We start from the raw sequence: 15,517 nt of genomic DNA, 5'->3' as shown, positions 1-15,517 counted from the left end.
ACATGGCTTTCTACAACTGTGTTCAACAAGACAGAGACATACCGACTGTACAGTAGATGCGTTGGCAAACAAAATGAATCGAGTCAAAACTCATGTCAAAAATATCTCGACCTCTCTGCCCTCAGTGCATATACGTTTACTTTGGATTTCCGCAATACCAATAGACTTTACCCTTAAAACTAATGTTTAGCAAGCTGGTTTGGCCGGCAGCTCAAAATATTATGTGGATTTCCTGCAAAACTGAAGCATTTTTGGCAGCGGCCGTTAATTCATCTCAAAGATTAAAGGTTAACCAAATGCTTCATTTAGGCCGTTGCAGCCCATGATACAGATCTGAGGTAAATGTTTCAATATCAACATGTGAATAATGGAGCCCCTATTTTCTCATAAAAGCTGTAATTTTTTATCTTTCGTCATGGGAAAAATGGATTAGAGTGTTTCTCTTCGCCCTTTTTTATGTCTCTGCAGAGAGCGTTGCTTTCTCACTGAAATCCACGATTTATGTTTCTCAAAATTGTATCGCAAACTCTGTTTAGTCAGGAGAAATTTTCACTATTCAGTTATGCAAAAGCAGGAGGTTGCCCCTAGCCCATAAAATAGTCAGCATTTTATACATTTTTGTGCAGTGCTGTGTCTTCCCAGGTGTTGTTATTCATCAACATACAGATGATTCATGGAGCGAATGCCTTTCTAGGTGTGAATCTCCATATACAATGGTTTCTGACAGTGATACTAACACTCCCTGCTGGGTCTCGTGCTCTTTCATAGAAAATCCTCACCATGATTCCTACAGAGGAGGAGACACAGAAGATTCAGGAGGCCCAGCTTGCGAACCCCGACACTCCGCTGGGCAGCGCAGAGCAGTTCCTCCTCATTCTGTCCTCCATCAGTGAGCTGTCCGCCCGCCTGCAACTCTGGGCCTTTAAGATGGACTATGATGCTTTAGAGAAGGTCAGCCGTGTCTTCTGATTCTCCTCTGAAGGGCTAGTCACACCACACGTGCACTTTACATTCCTTTGACCTCCATTCATGCACATTTGAATGCCAGAGACCTGAAAAACAAGTGCAAGTGAAGTTATTTTGCATTTCAATGACTTACAAAGTTCAGGTTTGGTGATCTGATCTAAGCTGAACTAAAGGAATATAATCTTTAAATGTACAGTATTGCAGCATTAGGAGCTATTCACACAGAACATCTTATTTTCCCCATTCCAATATGCTCTTTTAGATTGTTTTTATATGTAAAAAAGTTAAAAGAATTGCAACTTTTATACGAGCTGGTCTTCTGATGCAATTTCAACATATTCCTGATGTTAAATATTCTCACAAAATGACAGCGACCTCTTTTTTTTCAAGTTTGAGGGCTTTCAAGTACTTATGTTACCATAAGAATCAATAACTCATGTGTAACACAATATCACTCTCTAAATAATCATGCTAGTCTTCCAATACAGTTTCAATATATTCCTGATGTTAAATCTTCTCCCAAAATGATAGCGACCTCTTATTTTTACAAGTTTGAAGGCATTTAAGTGGTTGCGGTACCATAAGAGTCAATAACTCATGTGTAACACATTATCGTCTTCTAAATAATCACTTTTATTATCACAATGTATTTTTTTTTTTAAGTTTGTTCAAGTGGTTACAGTCATGTAGTTTACAATTGAATGGTGGAAGCAATTATTCATTTAAAATAATAAGGTCAGTGAAGAATAATCTTTAATACAGATTATAAAACCCTGTGGTATTTGTTTTTAAGTGTAGTTGGTTTATTTAAAAGTAGAGATTTTAAACTTAATGTAGATATATGTATCATGTCTATGAGGCAAGTATTCACAGAGATCCCAGCACACTTGCCTACCTAGAGAGTTTATAACGTTGAAGCTGCAGTAACTGTTGTACTAAAGCATTGACAAGCATTGAGATCTTCTGTTTACAAGTTGACATGACAACCGTTTTATTTGATGTTAACATGGCAGACAGAGGCTGCGTCCAAAATTGCATACTTCCCTACACTGTAAAACCCAAAAAGTTAAAGTAACTCAACCCATTTGAGAAAACCAATTGCAACAAACCAAGTTCAAAAACTAATCCTAATGAGTACTGTGAACTTAATCCCATTTGAGTAAACGAAGCAATTTGAGCACAGTAAAATCCTATACATGAAGAGAACTCAAACCAACTGAGTACTGTAAAAAAAAGTTAAGTCTACTCAAACCATTTGAAGAAACCAATTGCTACAAACCATTTGAGTTAAATACTAATCTATAGGAGTACTGTGAACTTATTCCATTTAAATTAAACCTTCAACACTGAGTTCAAAACTCTTTTCAAATGAGTAGAACTAACTTTCAGTAAATTTTAAGTTAACTACACTCATTTAATTTGATAAAGTTGATTGTTGGGTTTTACAGTGTACTATATAGGAAGTAAAAAGAAATATGTCAGCCGAGTAGTATGTCCGAATTCATAGTATTCAAAAAACAGTAGGCATGAAGTACCTAAATGACCTACTACTTTCAGCGAGATTCTAAAGTGCGCATCCAATGAACGCTACACTATCTCATGACACCACACAAGATGGGAGGGAAGTGATGCAACTAACACAGGTTGGTAATGTGATAATACTATATAGAATATACTTTCCTAAAAGTTGTGAAGTAAGTTCAAATTCAAATGCAGTACCTAGTTAAATAGTATTTCAGATGCAGCCAAAGACTATAGAATACATACACATTACTCGTACAGATTGGAATGGGGAAGAAGGAACAGACTCTGTTGCAAAATAAGCTCCGCCCTCCGCCCATCATTGATTGGTGTAGACTGACGATTCTCTGAAAATTGGGGCTTGGTCCAAATGTGTGTTTTTTACCACAGTTTCTGCAGCTTCAATGTTATGTAAGCTGTGCAGTCAGCAAATGTACAGGAATCTAGTGAATACTTGCCTGACATACATATATAGAGAAATAAATCTCTTTTACTTTTAAATAAGCCAACTACACATGAAACAATTGTCAATGCCCACAAACTTGTAAACAAATATGTTGATGTAATTTCAGGGAAGATTTAGCATCAGGAATAAGATGAAATTGTTTCAGAAGACCAGCACGATTATTAGGAGGATAATATCATGTAACATTAATTCTTATGGTAGTTACATAGTTTGATTGACAGGATGACATCTGATCACATTCCTCAGAAACAGCCATAAGGTTGGAGGTTGGTGAACTCTTTTCCCCTTGTGTGAGCATGCACATTATCTTGTGCAACCTGAAAAAAATAATTACTTTTTAATTGATTCCTACATTTAGAATTGTAAGCTTGCCAAACTGTTTTGGAGAGTTTGATTTTTCTCCTGTTAAAAGAGCTGCACTTGCATGAATGAGAGGTGTTTGAAAGATGGCCTGTTAAGTGAAATAACTTACCTTATAGGGACTTATAGGGGCAGAGACACCTCTTTTTAAAAAATATACACTGCATCTTGTGTTTTTAAACACAAAGATGCATTCTGAGTGAACGATAAATTACAATAAAGTGCATATTTTCACATTTTGGATGTTTTTAAATAAAGATGCGGCAGTGTGATTTTATGCAACAATTGCAGTGACCATTGCAGAATCCATAGAAATTTAGTTTGACTGGGGCTTAATGCAAATGAAATGACATCATGGTGATTTGAGGTTGATTGTGTTTGACCTCTCCTATGCTCCAATGTCAGCAAGTAATCTTAATTAGTGGGTTGTGACCCCAAATTGGTGTGCAGCTCTGTTCTGATAAATCAATGCTAATTGCAACTAATAAAATCAAACTTAACCATGCAATTCTGCATCATTAAGATTTCCCAATCATAGTTTGTGTGACATGCTCAACATTCATGACTGAATTACATATACATTTTGAAATTACTTTAAAACAAATTTACTTGAAGACATTTATAAATAAAACTATAAAAACATTGACTGAGTTAATATGGTAAATATATTTAAAATATATGTTAACTATATCGCAAATATACATAAATAATTATATGTCTGCATGAATATAAGCATGTTGTAGTTGTTATTATAATGTATTTCATATAAAGAATAGTGTAATATAATACACTACCATTCAAAAGTGTTTAAGATAGTTTAGACAATATTTAAAATCCAGTTAATTTAGTCTTCAGTGTCAAGTGATCCTTTTATTATCAATATTAAAAATATTTAATAAATGTACAGTTAAAAGGAACTCTAGAATCCTTTTAAAAATATATATTTTCTTATTAGTGTCACTTTTAATCAAACTATTATTTCCTTGTTCAATAAAAGTACACATTTCTTTAAAAAGAAGGAAATACAACAGTGTATATCATCATTATTGTTAAATAAAGCTTAAAGAATTATAGAAATATCTTGCAAATCATCTTTAATATACCAACATATATCCTAGTTTATGGTTTATTATTTATTTGTTTTATATCAATGTTAAGAGGACTGAGATTTTTATTATATGATGAATAGTTTTTATCCTTTGCTGGTACAGCATTTAAAGTTGAGGTTACATACATGAATTCTTTTCCAGAGGCAATTTATTTCTAATCCATTCTGCCTGTCTCTCTCCCTCAGGAAGTAGCAGAACCACTACAGGACCTAAAAGAGGGCATGGACCAATTAGAAAAGAATAAAACGTTATGCTCCATCCTTTCGACTCTGCTAGCTATTGGCAACTTTCTCAACGGGACCAATGTGAGTGCCAAAAAAGTCTCTTCTTTCAAGCTGTAATCTCTCCATCTCCATCTGTCTACTGAATTCACTTAGATCTCAATCGTGTTAAAAAGGCTGAAGGAGATAAACCTGATAAGGTGGTGAGTTTGGCATGAAATTTCATTTGTTACCGTAAACCATTGAACATGGGCAGCAGAACAAAGTGAGCAAGAGTCATGTCACGTCTGTGGGGATTTCTCCATTCCGCAACTGTGCCGTGCCTTACGGACCTGCGGTCAGGATTGAGATTTTGCAAAGCATGTGTTAATGAAGCATTGGCCAGAATCATCATGGGAGCTGCGCATAGACGCTGCACATGTTCAAAGGACTCTTATCTTAATGCAACTGATCCTAATCAACTAAACTGCATCAAAATAAAGTCAAAATGAGCACTTTTTTAGGAAATGATTTGAGGATGGACCAGATCCAGTGACTAATGCTCTCAAGGTGCATGTGATTTCCCACGTCAGAGATCATTTCATCTGCACATATTTAGACATTCAGATTTATATGATATGAAGCTTTCATGCTTTTCCAGTGAATTTTGTCACATGGCTGTACTTTTATTATTATTATTTTTTATTTTGTTAGGAAAATACAAAAAATCTTCTTTGCTACTGTTGCTGATAATGCTAAATATAGTACAACATATCATATTTATTTTCAATGAATGATTCAACAATTCACACATAAAACTCTATTCATTATAGGCAGTGCTTAATTTGTGAATTGCTATGTCCCAGAACAGATTGGGGTAACGCATCCGGCATGTTACTCTAGGATGGAGAGGTGTCACGTACGATAGTGTGGGGGGGGGATGTCACAGACGAATATGAAGTGGGTTGGGGATTCGCGGAAAGTGAATGTAAACAGCGGACGGGAGGAAACCGGTTGAGGTGGGGGGTCAGTAAAATGAGGTGCCGGATCAGATTTCAGAGGTGCCGGATCCGGATCCAGCGTGTTTCGGCACAAATTAAGCCCTGATTATAGGTGCATCATTTTTGAAAACCTATTCAGAGACATAATTTTGATGGTTGTTTGTCGCCACCTGTTGGTTACACATTGTAATTGCTACAACAATCACCAGCGTCAAGTTCTATTAACTGGTGATTTTGATCTTTACCATAAACATCAGTGTATATACCTGAGCTATAAACTGTTCTCCCAGTACTTCTGTGTTATTTAATTGTTTGTAGCTAAGTGAAAAAATGTAAAAACTTAATCTCTCTCAATCAAACGGAGATTTGAATGCAGCGCTTAATAAACATATTCAAATCATTATCATTTATCATTCATGTTGTGCGGTTTTGAATTGAGATCACGATGTTTTAATGTTTAATTGTGCAGCTTTACACATTATGCATTAATGCAGGCTAAACAAACAGTGACAGAAAACTCCTTTAATATCCTAAGAAAGCTTTTAGGTAGGTCCCACCACAACTTTTTCCATCATCATTATATTTTACAGGGAAACCATAATGCTTTCATACACATGATTTAAATGACACGGGAGGCGATCTCTCTGTTATAAATGTTGGATTAACCTACGAATTAAAAAAGTTATTAATATACATATATATATATATATGTATACAGTTAACATCAGAACTATTATCCCCCCTTGAATTATTAGCCCCCCTGTTTATTTTTTTCCCCCAATTTCTGTTTAACAGAGAGAAGATTTTTTTGAACACATTTCTAAATATAATAGTTTTAATAAACTCATTTATAATAACTGATTTATTTTATCTTGTCTTGTCTTTATCAGGTTTCATGAAGACATTTATTAAATTTCCTACTGTATGTATATATATATATATATATATATATATATATATATATATATATATATATATATATATATATATATATATATATATATATATATATATATATGATGAGTTGTTATGTCTAATTGGTGCTATATCTAGAAGTATGTATGATCACATTCACTTGTGTTGTGCTGACATTCAAAACAGGCATTTATACAGTGATGCAACGTGAATGTCAAAACTCCACTCATATACAGACCTTTGATAAAATTAACAGAATTTGAAAGATGTGACTTGCAACACACAATATTGTTTTGATTAATAGTTTAAGTTTGGGATTTAAGAAGCAATTCATTAAAATGGAGATATATAAAATTCGGAGATTCAAATGCATGTGTAGTGGTTAAAAAAAATGTATGGTGTGTGTTCGATACACATGCATACCAAACCAAACACCCATCAAACATTTATTTATTTATTTATTTATTTTCAGGCTAAAGGCTTTGAGTTGAGTTATCTAGAAAAAGTTCCTGAAGTGAAGGACACGGTTCACAAACAGTCTCTTCTACATCACGTCTGCTCCATTGTTGTGGAGAAGTTTCCGGACAGCACAGATCTTTACTCGGAGATTGGAGCCATAACTCGCTCTGCTAAGGTAAGGGGAATTATCTTAACTCATTTGCAAGAACCTTTATATTTTTATGTTTTTTTTCTTTATTGTTTTTATTAATATGATTAGGAGAGGGCAAGAAAATGAGGTGAAACCACTGCTAGCAATAAAACAACAACATCTAAACAGTAGTGCGAAAATAAACCTAAAAGTCTAAAAGTTTAATTGAAAATATTACATTTTTCATACTGTTTCCAGGGTCATTTTAATTTAGTTGACTACATTAATTATTAACATGAACCAACCAAAATACTTCTAAAGCATTTATTAATCTTAATGGCAGTATTAGCGTTCACTAATTAATTAATTTATTTATTTATTTATTTAGTATTATTGTACAAAAAGAATACAGAAAACAAATAATAACAAAAAATTAGTTCATTCTTAATTTGTTACTTAATGCGTTAACTAGTGTCCAAACTAATGCATTTTTAAAGCAATATCCCTTTTTATTATACATTATTTTACCAATGTATTTATTTAAGTAAAATGTTCAGCTGAAAGCTCCAAAGAGAATGCTGTGCATCAATGGAAACAAAAATAAGAATGTTTTGTCTATAAATATGCTTATAAAATTTGCTAATTTAATTCTTCACCTAGAAAAAAAAATATTGAGTACTGTTTAAAATATTTAGTACTGTTTTGTTTTTAAACGTTTCAAAACAGAGTAAAATAAATATCAAATTGCAGATTTTCATTATATCAGACTCCAGGGTACAAACAATGGCAACAAGCAAATGACTGGACCTGAGATGTTGATTACTGATTGTTTTGTCTTTCCCAGGTCGACTTTGATCAGCTTCAGGAAAACCTGTGTCAAATGGAAAGGCGCTGCAAAGCATCCTGGGACCACCTGAAGGTCATCTCCAAACATGAGATCAAACCAGCCCTTAAACAGAGAATGTCCGACTTCCTCAAAGACTGTGCAGGAAGAATAATCATCCTTAAAATTGTCCATCGCCGTATCATAAACAGGTGCTTTTTACACAAATATCATTAGTTTTACAAATCCAATCTTTGTTTATAAAAAATACACTTGAAATCCAAGATAAAGTAGTCAGACTATGATATTAAAATTTTTTTCTAGATTAAGACCCAAATACAATAGTTTATACCTTCAGTAATTATATATTTTTTTACATTTTTTATGTGTTTGTAAAATGTATTTTAACCCATGTATATTCATGTTCATGACAGTCATGTTTTTTGTTCCATTTACAGTTTTGACAAGCAGAGGTGTTTTGCTCAATAGTAAGAGAACGGATTAAGCTAAGACTTCAAGCTATCCTGGCTGAATTTTACAATCGTTTGCACAAAAGCAGGCTAAATTAAATTCCTACAGAGATTTAACTTCTCTAGAGAATGCCAGCAACCAGTCTGAGATGAATCCCAGTGATCCTAGTGAATTAATATATTTACAGTCACTTTGTTTACATTATATTTTATCAAACATTAGAATTAGAAAAATATGTACATCTTGAAATGTGTAACATCCAAACAATTATTTTTGCTGTTTGTTCAAACTACTTATTTAAAATGAGCCAAACCAACACAATTCAAGTCTTGTATTTGGGGGGGGGGGGGGGCAACTTAATAGTTTTATGTTAAATCCTTCAAAATTTATAAAAACCAATAAAATTAACTTAAAGGTTTGAGCAGTAAAAACACAGTACGAAACGCTTTACAGTGTATATTACTACCCATATCTGCCATGTCAAAGAGCTATGGTTTGACCCCTATAATTATCACCCCTTTTATGACCCCTTACTGTTCTGAATATTCGCCAAAAGTGGCCTGCATATTAAGGGCCACTTTAGGCTCACAGCCACATTAGCCAGAGCTTACTGTGCAGAATATTCACCAAAAGTGTCCCACATCTGTCTTTAGACAACTGGGCCACATTTGCACCTACACATGTGAGCCAATTTGGGTTTAGACCGAGATTACCCTTAAATGACTATGCCTCATTTTTGTCAACTGTGGCCCAGATTTGTCCTCTGTCATTTGGACCACATTTACCATTTTCCACATGGGCCACATTAGGCTCACATTCAAATTACATTTTGCCATAAGTGCCAAATCTTTATCTTAAATGGCCCATATATGAATCTTTGGCCCCCTTTTGCCATTGTACATGTGGGCCACTTTAAGGTCACATTCATTTTGTCTGGGCCGAAGTAAGACCACCAGTGCCGCATAACTCCCTAAAGTGGCCCACATTCCTATGCTATTTGGGTTTTCATCCTGAATCAGCAAACTTGCAACAGATTAAACCAGAGTTTGTTGATTAAACTAGGTCAAGCTACACTGTTCCTATTATCCTGGCTTTCTTTAAATCTACTTTTGTGCAATGCACCTCTGGTCTCACTATTTCAAACACTTCAAAACAATAAATCATTTTGCAAAGCAGTCGGTTCAATTGATTTTCCCCTCACCGGTGTGTTTGATTTCTAGGTTTCATTCATTCCTGCTGTTTCTGGGCCACCCACCATATGCTATTAGAGAAGTGAGCGTCCACCGTTTCAGCAAGATTCTGAGTGAGTTTGCTCTTGAGTACCGAACCACCAGAGAGCGGGTGCTGCAGCAGAAACAGAAACGAGCCAATCACCGCGAGAGGAACAAGACCCGTGGCAAAATGATCACAGAGGTGAGTGTGAACAGCTGCGCCACTCTATACAGGGCTCATTTTAATCAAGTCTACACCAGATGTTACTGAGTGGATATACAAAAATGCATACACCCTGGTTAAAATGGCAAGTTTCTGCGATGTAAAAAACTCTATAATAATGAATAAAAAAATTGTGGTGTTGACGCCAATAGCCTAGTGGTTAAGAGTGCCGACATATAGCACCATGGTGCTCACGACGACCCGAGTCCGATTCCCGGCTCGAGGTCCTATGTCGCAGACCCTTCCCCTCTCTCTGCTCCCAATACTTTCCTGTCTGTCCTCCACTATCCTATCCCAATAAAAGGTGAAAAAAATAATAATAATAATGTGGTGATTTTATTAAAAAGCGACAGTCTTTAGCTCCTTAAATAGTCAAAACTGTGTCCTTTATTTAAGAGAATTCACACAAAAATGAAAATACTGTCATCAATTACTCACCCTTCTTTGAATTGATCATTTAAAAAATGTTGGAAACCAATAGCCATTGACTTTCATAATGTTTCCTACTACATAATGTTTATAAATGGTTACCATTTCGTCAAAATATCTTATTTTTGTGTTCTTTTTGGGTGAACTTAATGAGTTTTCAATCCAGGAAAATAAAGTTATAGATACTTTTCTGTCTATACTACCATTTGTCAATTGTCATCTGCAGGTATTTGAATAACCCATTGAATTGAGATCTACTGTTGCATCGATGGGTCTGTTTGTGTAACACATTTATTTTTGAGAGGTTGTAAAGAGATACAAAAGCCATCTAATCGATGGCACCATCTGAAAATTTCTTCTTAAAGGATTGTTTTTATCTGGCTTTTGTGTAGGGCTGCAATGTATTGTTTCAGCATCAATATTGCAATGGGTGAAAATCTGCAAGTCACATTGCATGATCTGCAATGTAAAATTTGGGTTATAATTAACAAGAACAACCAAAGTTTAACTCTAATCTAATAATATGAAAGAATTTTTTTTGGATGTTCTTTTAAAGACCTGTGTTTTCAATGAATTTAAATAATTTGGGCACATAAAATTATAAAGTTTGCCGCTTTAACAAAGATTACTTGTGTTTTATTATTTAATATAATAAAGTCTTTTTGCAGTGTTTTTTTGCATTTTACATATTAAATTCCTATATTTCAGTACTGTTCGACTCCACCAAAAAAAAAAACTAAGTATTTTTTATTTAAATTGTATCTTTGTATATGCTTTAATTTATTTTATTTTGAATCATTTTGTGTATTTTATGCAGATGTACTCCTACAAATCATTCCAAATCAGAGTCATCTTGTGAAACTACATTCAAATCGCAATATATATAGCAGAAAATTTAAATGTTGCAGTATCGGGGTTTTTTTTCAATATTGTGCAGCCCTACTCCTGTGTGTGAGTCAGTTATTTATGGCATTGAATTAGTGATTGTTGTTGTGTTTAAAGTTAAATATCTAAAAGTAAACATAAGAGTCTGAAAGGAATGCAAATTCCAGAAGAAACTTTCAGATGGCAACTCTTCATGTGCACATCAATGGTGATTTTTCATGTTTTAAGCATCGAAGCTGAAATATGGACATTTACAGAACACTTTACAGAAGATTTAGCATTTAGCAGATAATCAAATCACTTTATCAGAACTTTAGCAGAACAAATTAGAACAGCTAAAACAATCAAACCAGCAAAAGACCATCAATAATAATTAGCAGTGGTGGAAAGAGTACTGAAAAATTCTACTCAAGTAAAAGTACCTTTACTTGCCCAAAATTGTAGTACAAGTAGAGTAAAAGTATCTGTTGTAAATATTTAAAGTATGAGTAAAAATACTTATGTATGAGCGTAATACTAAAAAGTAGCCCTTTTTAGTATTACGTTAACATGTAATTTGTGCATGTGTGTGTAAACATAACGTTCTGTAGTGCTTTTAGTTATTGTCAAAAGCCATTTCAGTCATCACACAGTAAACATCCATCTTCTTGTCATCAGTAACATGCAGTCTAAACAGTCTCTGGGTAATTGGGTGTAAATATTTTGGACATCTTCTTGAACAATTTTAATGCCTCCAAACAGTTTGCTGCCTGTCTTAGGTAGTTCAGTATGATGCTATTTACTTTCTACAGTATGCGCGATTTGATTGGACATGAATCACAGAACTGATTTTTCTAATTCCTCTAGACACAAAAAAATTAGGTAGTGACTGCAGGTTGAAGGACAGTAATGGAGTAAAAGTACCGATACAGCACTAAAAATCTACTCAAAAGAAACTAAAAGTACACATTTTTAAAACTACTTTTTAAAATGACAATTTCTGAAAAAAATTACTTTATATTAAATTACAATAATTTGAGTATTTGTAGTTTGTTACTTTACACCACTAATTAAATTCCAGAATAAAGCCTAATTCTCAGCCTAATTCTCATTTTCCCTCCCATTTCTTGAGCTAAAATGCCTAAACAAGCAGTTTAGTTTCTGTGCTTCGTCATTCCTCCACTAGAGGGAGTAATTATTCCTCCAGATGTTTGCTGTTTGCCCACCTGAGAGCAGCGAGGTCTGATTCTTATCACGGGTGTATTTCATGTCCCCCAAACAACCCGCCTCTGGGTGTTCAAAACACTACCATTACAAAAAAATAAAACCCATGTATTGTCGTGGGTTTTGCCGTTCTGGACTTGCCCTGGGTGTTTGTTTCTGCAGGAGGCCAGTGTTCGCGTCTCATGGGGGATGTTGTAGCCAGGAAAGCCCTCCATGGCATGTTATGCTTGGCGGGGGTCTTCCTTAGCCTAATTCAATCTCTGTGTGAAAATGCAAACCTTTGGATGTCCCTGGACGGGTCTGTGTGGAAGATCTGGCTCTAAAGAGGTAGAGCTGAGGTAGAGGAGGAAGCTCAGTATCACAGGCTTACTTGTGCTGCTGAAAAACTATAAGCCCAAGTGGATTATAGACAGACCTGTAGCTTTATGTTTTGTAAATGTTTGCTCATGTTACTTTAGTGAGGGTTGTTTTAGTTCATTAGAGCTCAAATGATGTCTGAAAAGTCTAAATATGTCTAAATAATAATAATAATAATTAAATGAAGGTTATTAGTTTAAATTGATGCATCATAAGAACTAAAATTACTATTTCATAATTGATACTAACTAATTAGAATAATAATGAATTCAACTAAATGAAAATGGAAACAAATAAATAATTAAAACAACTTAATGGTTTTATATAGATGTATAACAAGATATACTAAAACTGAAATGAAATAAAAATGTATCTAAATATAATTATTTAAAGTATATAAAAGAATTAAAATTATATATTTGGAATCTTTAAAAAAAATAAATTAATTTAAAAAAAAACGAATATGCACAAATAAAATACAAATTCAACCAAGGATCTCCTTTCTTTTAGTATTACAATTTATAGTTTAACATTAAGGTAACTGTGGATTATTATAATAAAAATAATGTCTAAATATAGAAAGAAAGATAAACAAAATAAAGAAACTTGACTTGGAAGTGTATTGCAATAAAGTTTAGTGTAGTTGTGTCAAACCAAATTCCAAACCCTTTTTTTCACCCCAACATTTCCTGCTCTCATGTTCTTCCCCCTGTGTGGTGTCTTCTCTTTAGAGTGATGAGGAAGAGGAGGATGAGGTATGCCTGAATGTGTGTGCTTTGGTTCACTTGAGCATGAACGGTTTCATGTTTTCTTCCTGTGACTCCACTGACCTGTAATGTTTAGCATGTACATTATTACCACACCAGATGTGAGTTCCTGTTGCATCCCTGAACAACTAGAGGCTGCCTGAGGAATCTGTGTTTCTCTTGATCGTATGTGCAACTGTCGAGGCTCCATTCAACTGAACATACAAACATGTTAAACTAGTTTATGGATTTACAAACAGGATAATTTATAGATTAAACATATTTTTAGTAGTTCCCATTAAACCTCAATCCTATGATATGTAATGTAAAATGCTTTTTTCGGTATAAGAGGATTTGAGTTGTAATACACTATTAGAGCACAATAGTCCGGTTCTGGATGTAAAACCTTTTTTTTTTCTATTGGGAATTTGATTTAACAATGACAGATAAAAACATGTAAAGACATACTTTCAGACATATTTAAAGGGGTTCATCTTTATAGCTTATACCTATATCCTGCACTTGCTGCCATTGCACTGCTGGTTAGACCTAAACTGCATTTCGTTGCCTTGTACTTGTACATGTGTAATGACAATAAAGTTGAATCTATCTATATCTATTATTTTCATTCTGTGTGAAAAACTACATTACCCATGATTCCGTGCAGAATATTTAAAAAATATTTTAAAATGCATATTTTTTAATAATCCGAAAATAGATTGTTTACATAGATCCAACAAATAACTTTAAAACATGTTTTCTCTTTTGTTGTCAGTTTAGTTTAAACAAATCTCACTCAAGATTTTGGTCGTCTTGTCTTTTTTTTATTATTATTTCTTCTAACTTAAACTTGTAATGTTGTGTTTAACCTAATAGTTGACTGTTTTTGTTTGAACAATTTCTTTAAAAAATAATAGTAATAATATTTTAATAATGAAGTACTTCCGGATCCTCTCTTCTGATATGTTTAGCACTATATGATCCACTAATGTGTGAATAATATTCTACTAAACCATTATAAACTGATCTCTACGAATGTTCAGATGTGATATTGTTTGTATTTTTTTTTTATGTTGACTATGGGGCTACTACTTTTAATTGTACTGTATGTTGGAAGCATATTTATGAAAGTGCACTGTCTGGAGTGAAAATTATAATAACTAATAATAAAGTGTGCTATTTGTGCTCATGTATTTAGTATCGATGACTTTGTGTTGTCAGAGTGGGAAGTTTGCAGGAAGTCCTCTGGAGGATCAGGAGTGTCAGCCGCAGGGTTTGGGCTACACGGAGGACGTGGCTGAGCATGAGCAGATGACTGCAGTGCTTCGTACCAGCCTGCAGGGTGGCGATAGTCCATCCTCTGTCCTTCCTGGCCTCCGCACACGGACCCGAGCCACTCGAGGTACGTTCACAAACATATATGCAAACATATGGATCAAAATTAATTTTGCAAATTAAAACTATTGGTTAAACTAAATATTTATTTAAATGTATTGGTTAAAACCTTTTGTAATCTGAAATAAAATGTAAAAAAAAATCAAATATGTAACACTTTACAATAATGTGCATTAAATAATGTATTGTTACGTTATGACTTGTTGATGCGTAGGACTGTTAACTAATTGTTTAATAATATGTCGTTGTTGTTATGGCTTTTGAATTAGTTAGCCATGTGCCTCAAAAAGTAAAGTCATAACATAATTACACATTTGCAAGTCATCAGCTAATGTTGAAATTAAAGTAGATTGTCAGTAAACTGTCAGTGGAAACGCATGATTTTAGCCTGTTAAAAAAAAACACTATAATTTAATACTACTGTATATGTTGAATGAATACAGGATGACCGAATAGAATGTTTTTTTCTATTTCTGTGCAGAATTTTGTACAAAATCTGTGGATTTAGGTGGATTGATTTTGAGAGTAAAGTAACTAAAAACGTATCACAATGAACACACACACACACAAAAAAAAACTTTAAAACTTTTATTTTTTCCCCAATTTCTGTTTAACAGAGATCAGATTTTTAAACACATTTCTGAACA

General features: G+C 33.9%; 1 protein-coding gene across 4 annotated transcripts in view; it reads left to right on the top strand.

Moving 5' to 3' along the window:
- The window catches only part of fhod3b (formin homology 2 domain containing 3b), a 305,076-nt gene that overhangs the window by 284,258 nt on the left and 5,301 nt on the right, over positions 1-15,517 (top strand). For 3 of the 4 annotated variants that reach the window (XM_056476236.1, XM_056476234.1, XM_056476237.1), the window contains 7 exons: positions 769-951; positions 4,608-4,727; positions 7,011-7,172; positions 7,972-8,162; positions 9,642-9,834; positions 13,461-13,484; positions 14,697-14,877. In XM_056476236.1, coding sequence (XP_056332211.1) covers positions 769-951; positions 4,608-4,727; positions 7,011-7,172; positions 7,972-8,162; positions 9,642-9,834; positions 13,461-13,484; positions 14,697-14,877 — 1,054 coding nt within the window. The remainder of the gene's footprint in view (positions 1-768; positions 952-4,607; positions 4,728-7,010; positions 7,173-7,971; positions 8,163-9,641; positions 9,835-13,460; positions 13,485-14,696; positions 14,878-15,517) is intronic. The other variant, XM_056476235.1, reaches the window with a different exon arrangement.

Source organism: Danio aesculapii, chromosome 16 (genome assembly GCF_903798145.1).
Source record: "Danio aesculapii chromosome 16, fDanAes4.1, whole genome shotgun sequence".
Taxonomy (NCBI): Eukaryota; Metazoa; Chordata; class Actinopteri; order Cypriniformes; family Danionidae; genus Danio; species Danio aesculapii.
Note: the sequence above shows the minus strand (reverse complement) of the source record. Positions and strands in the feature narration are given on the sequence as shown.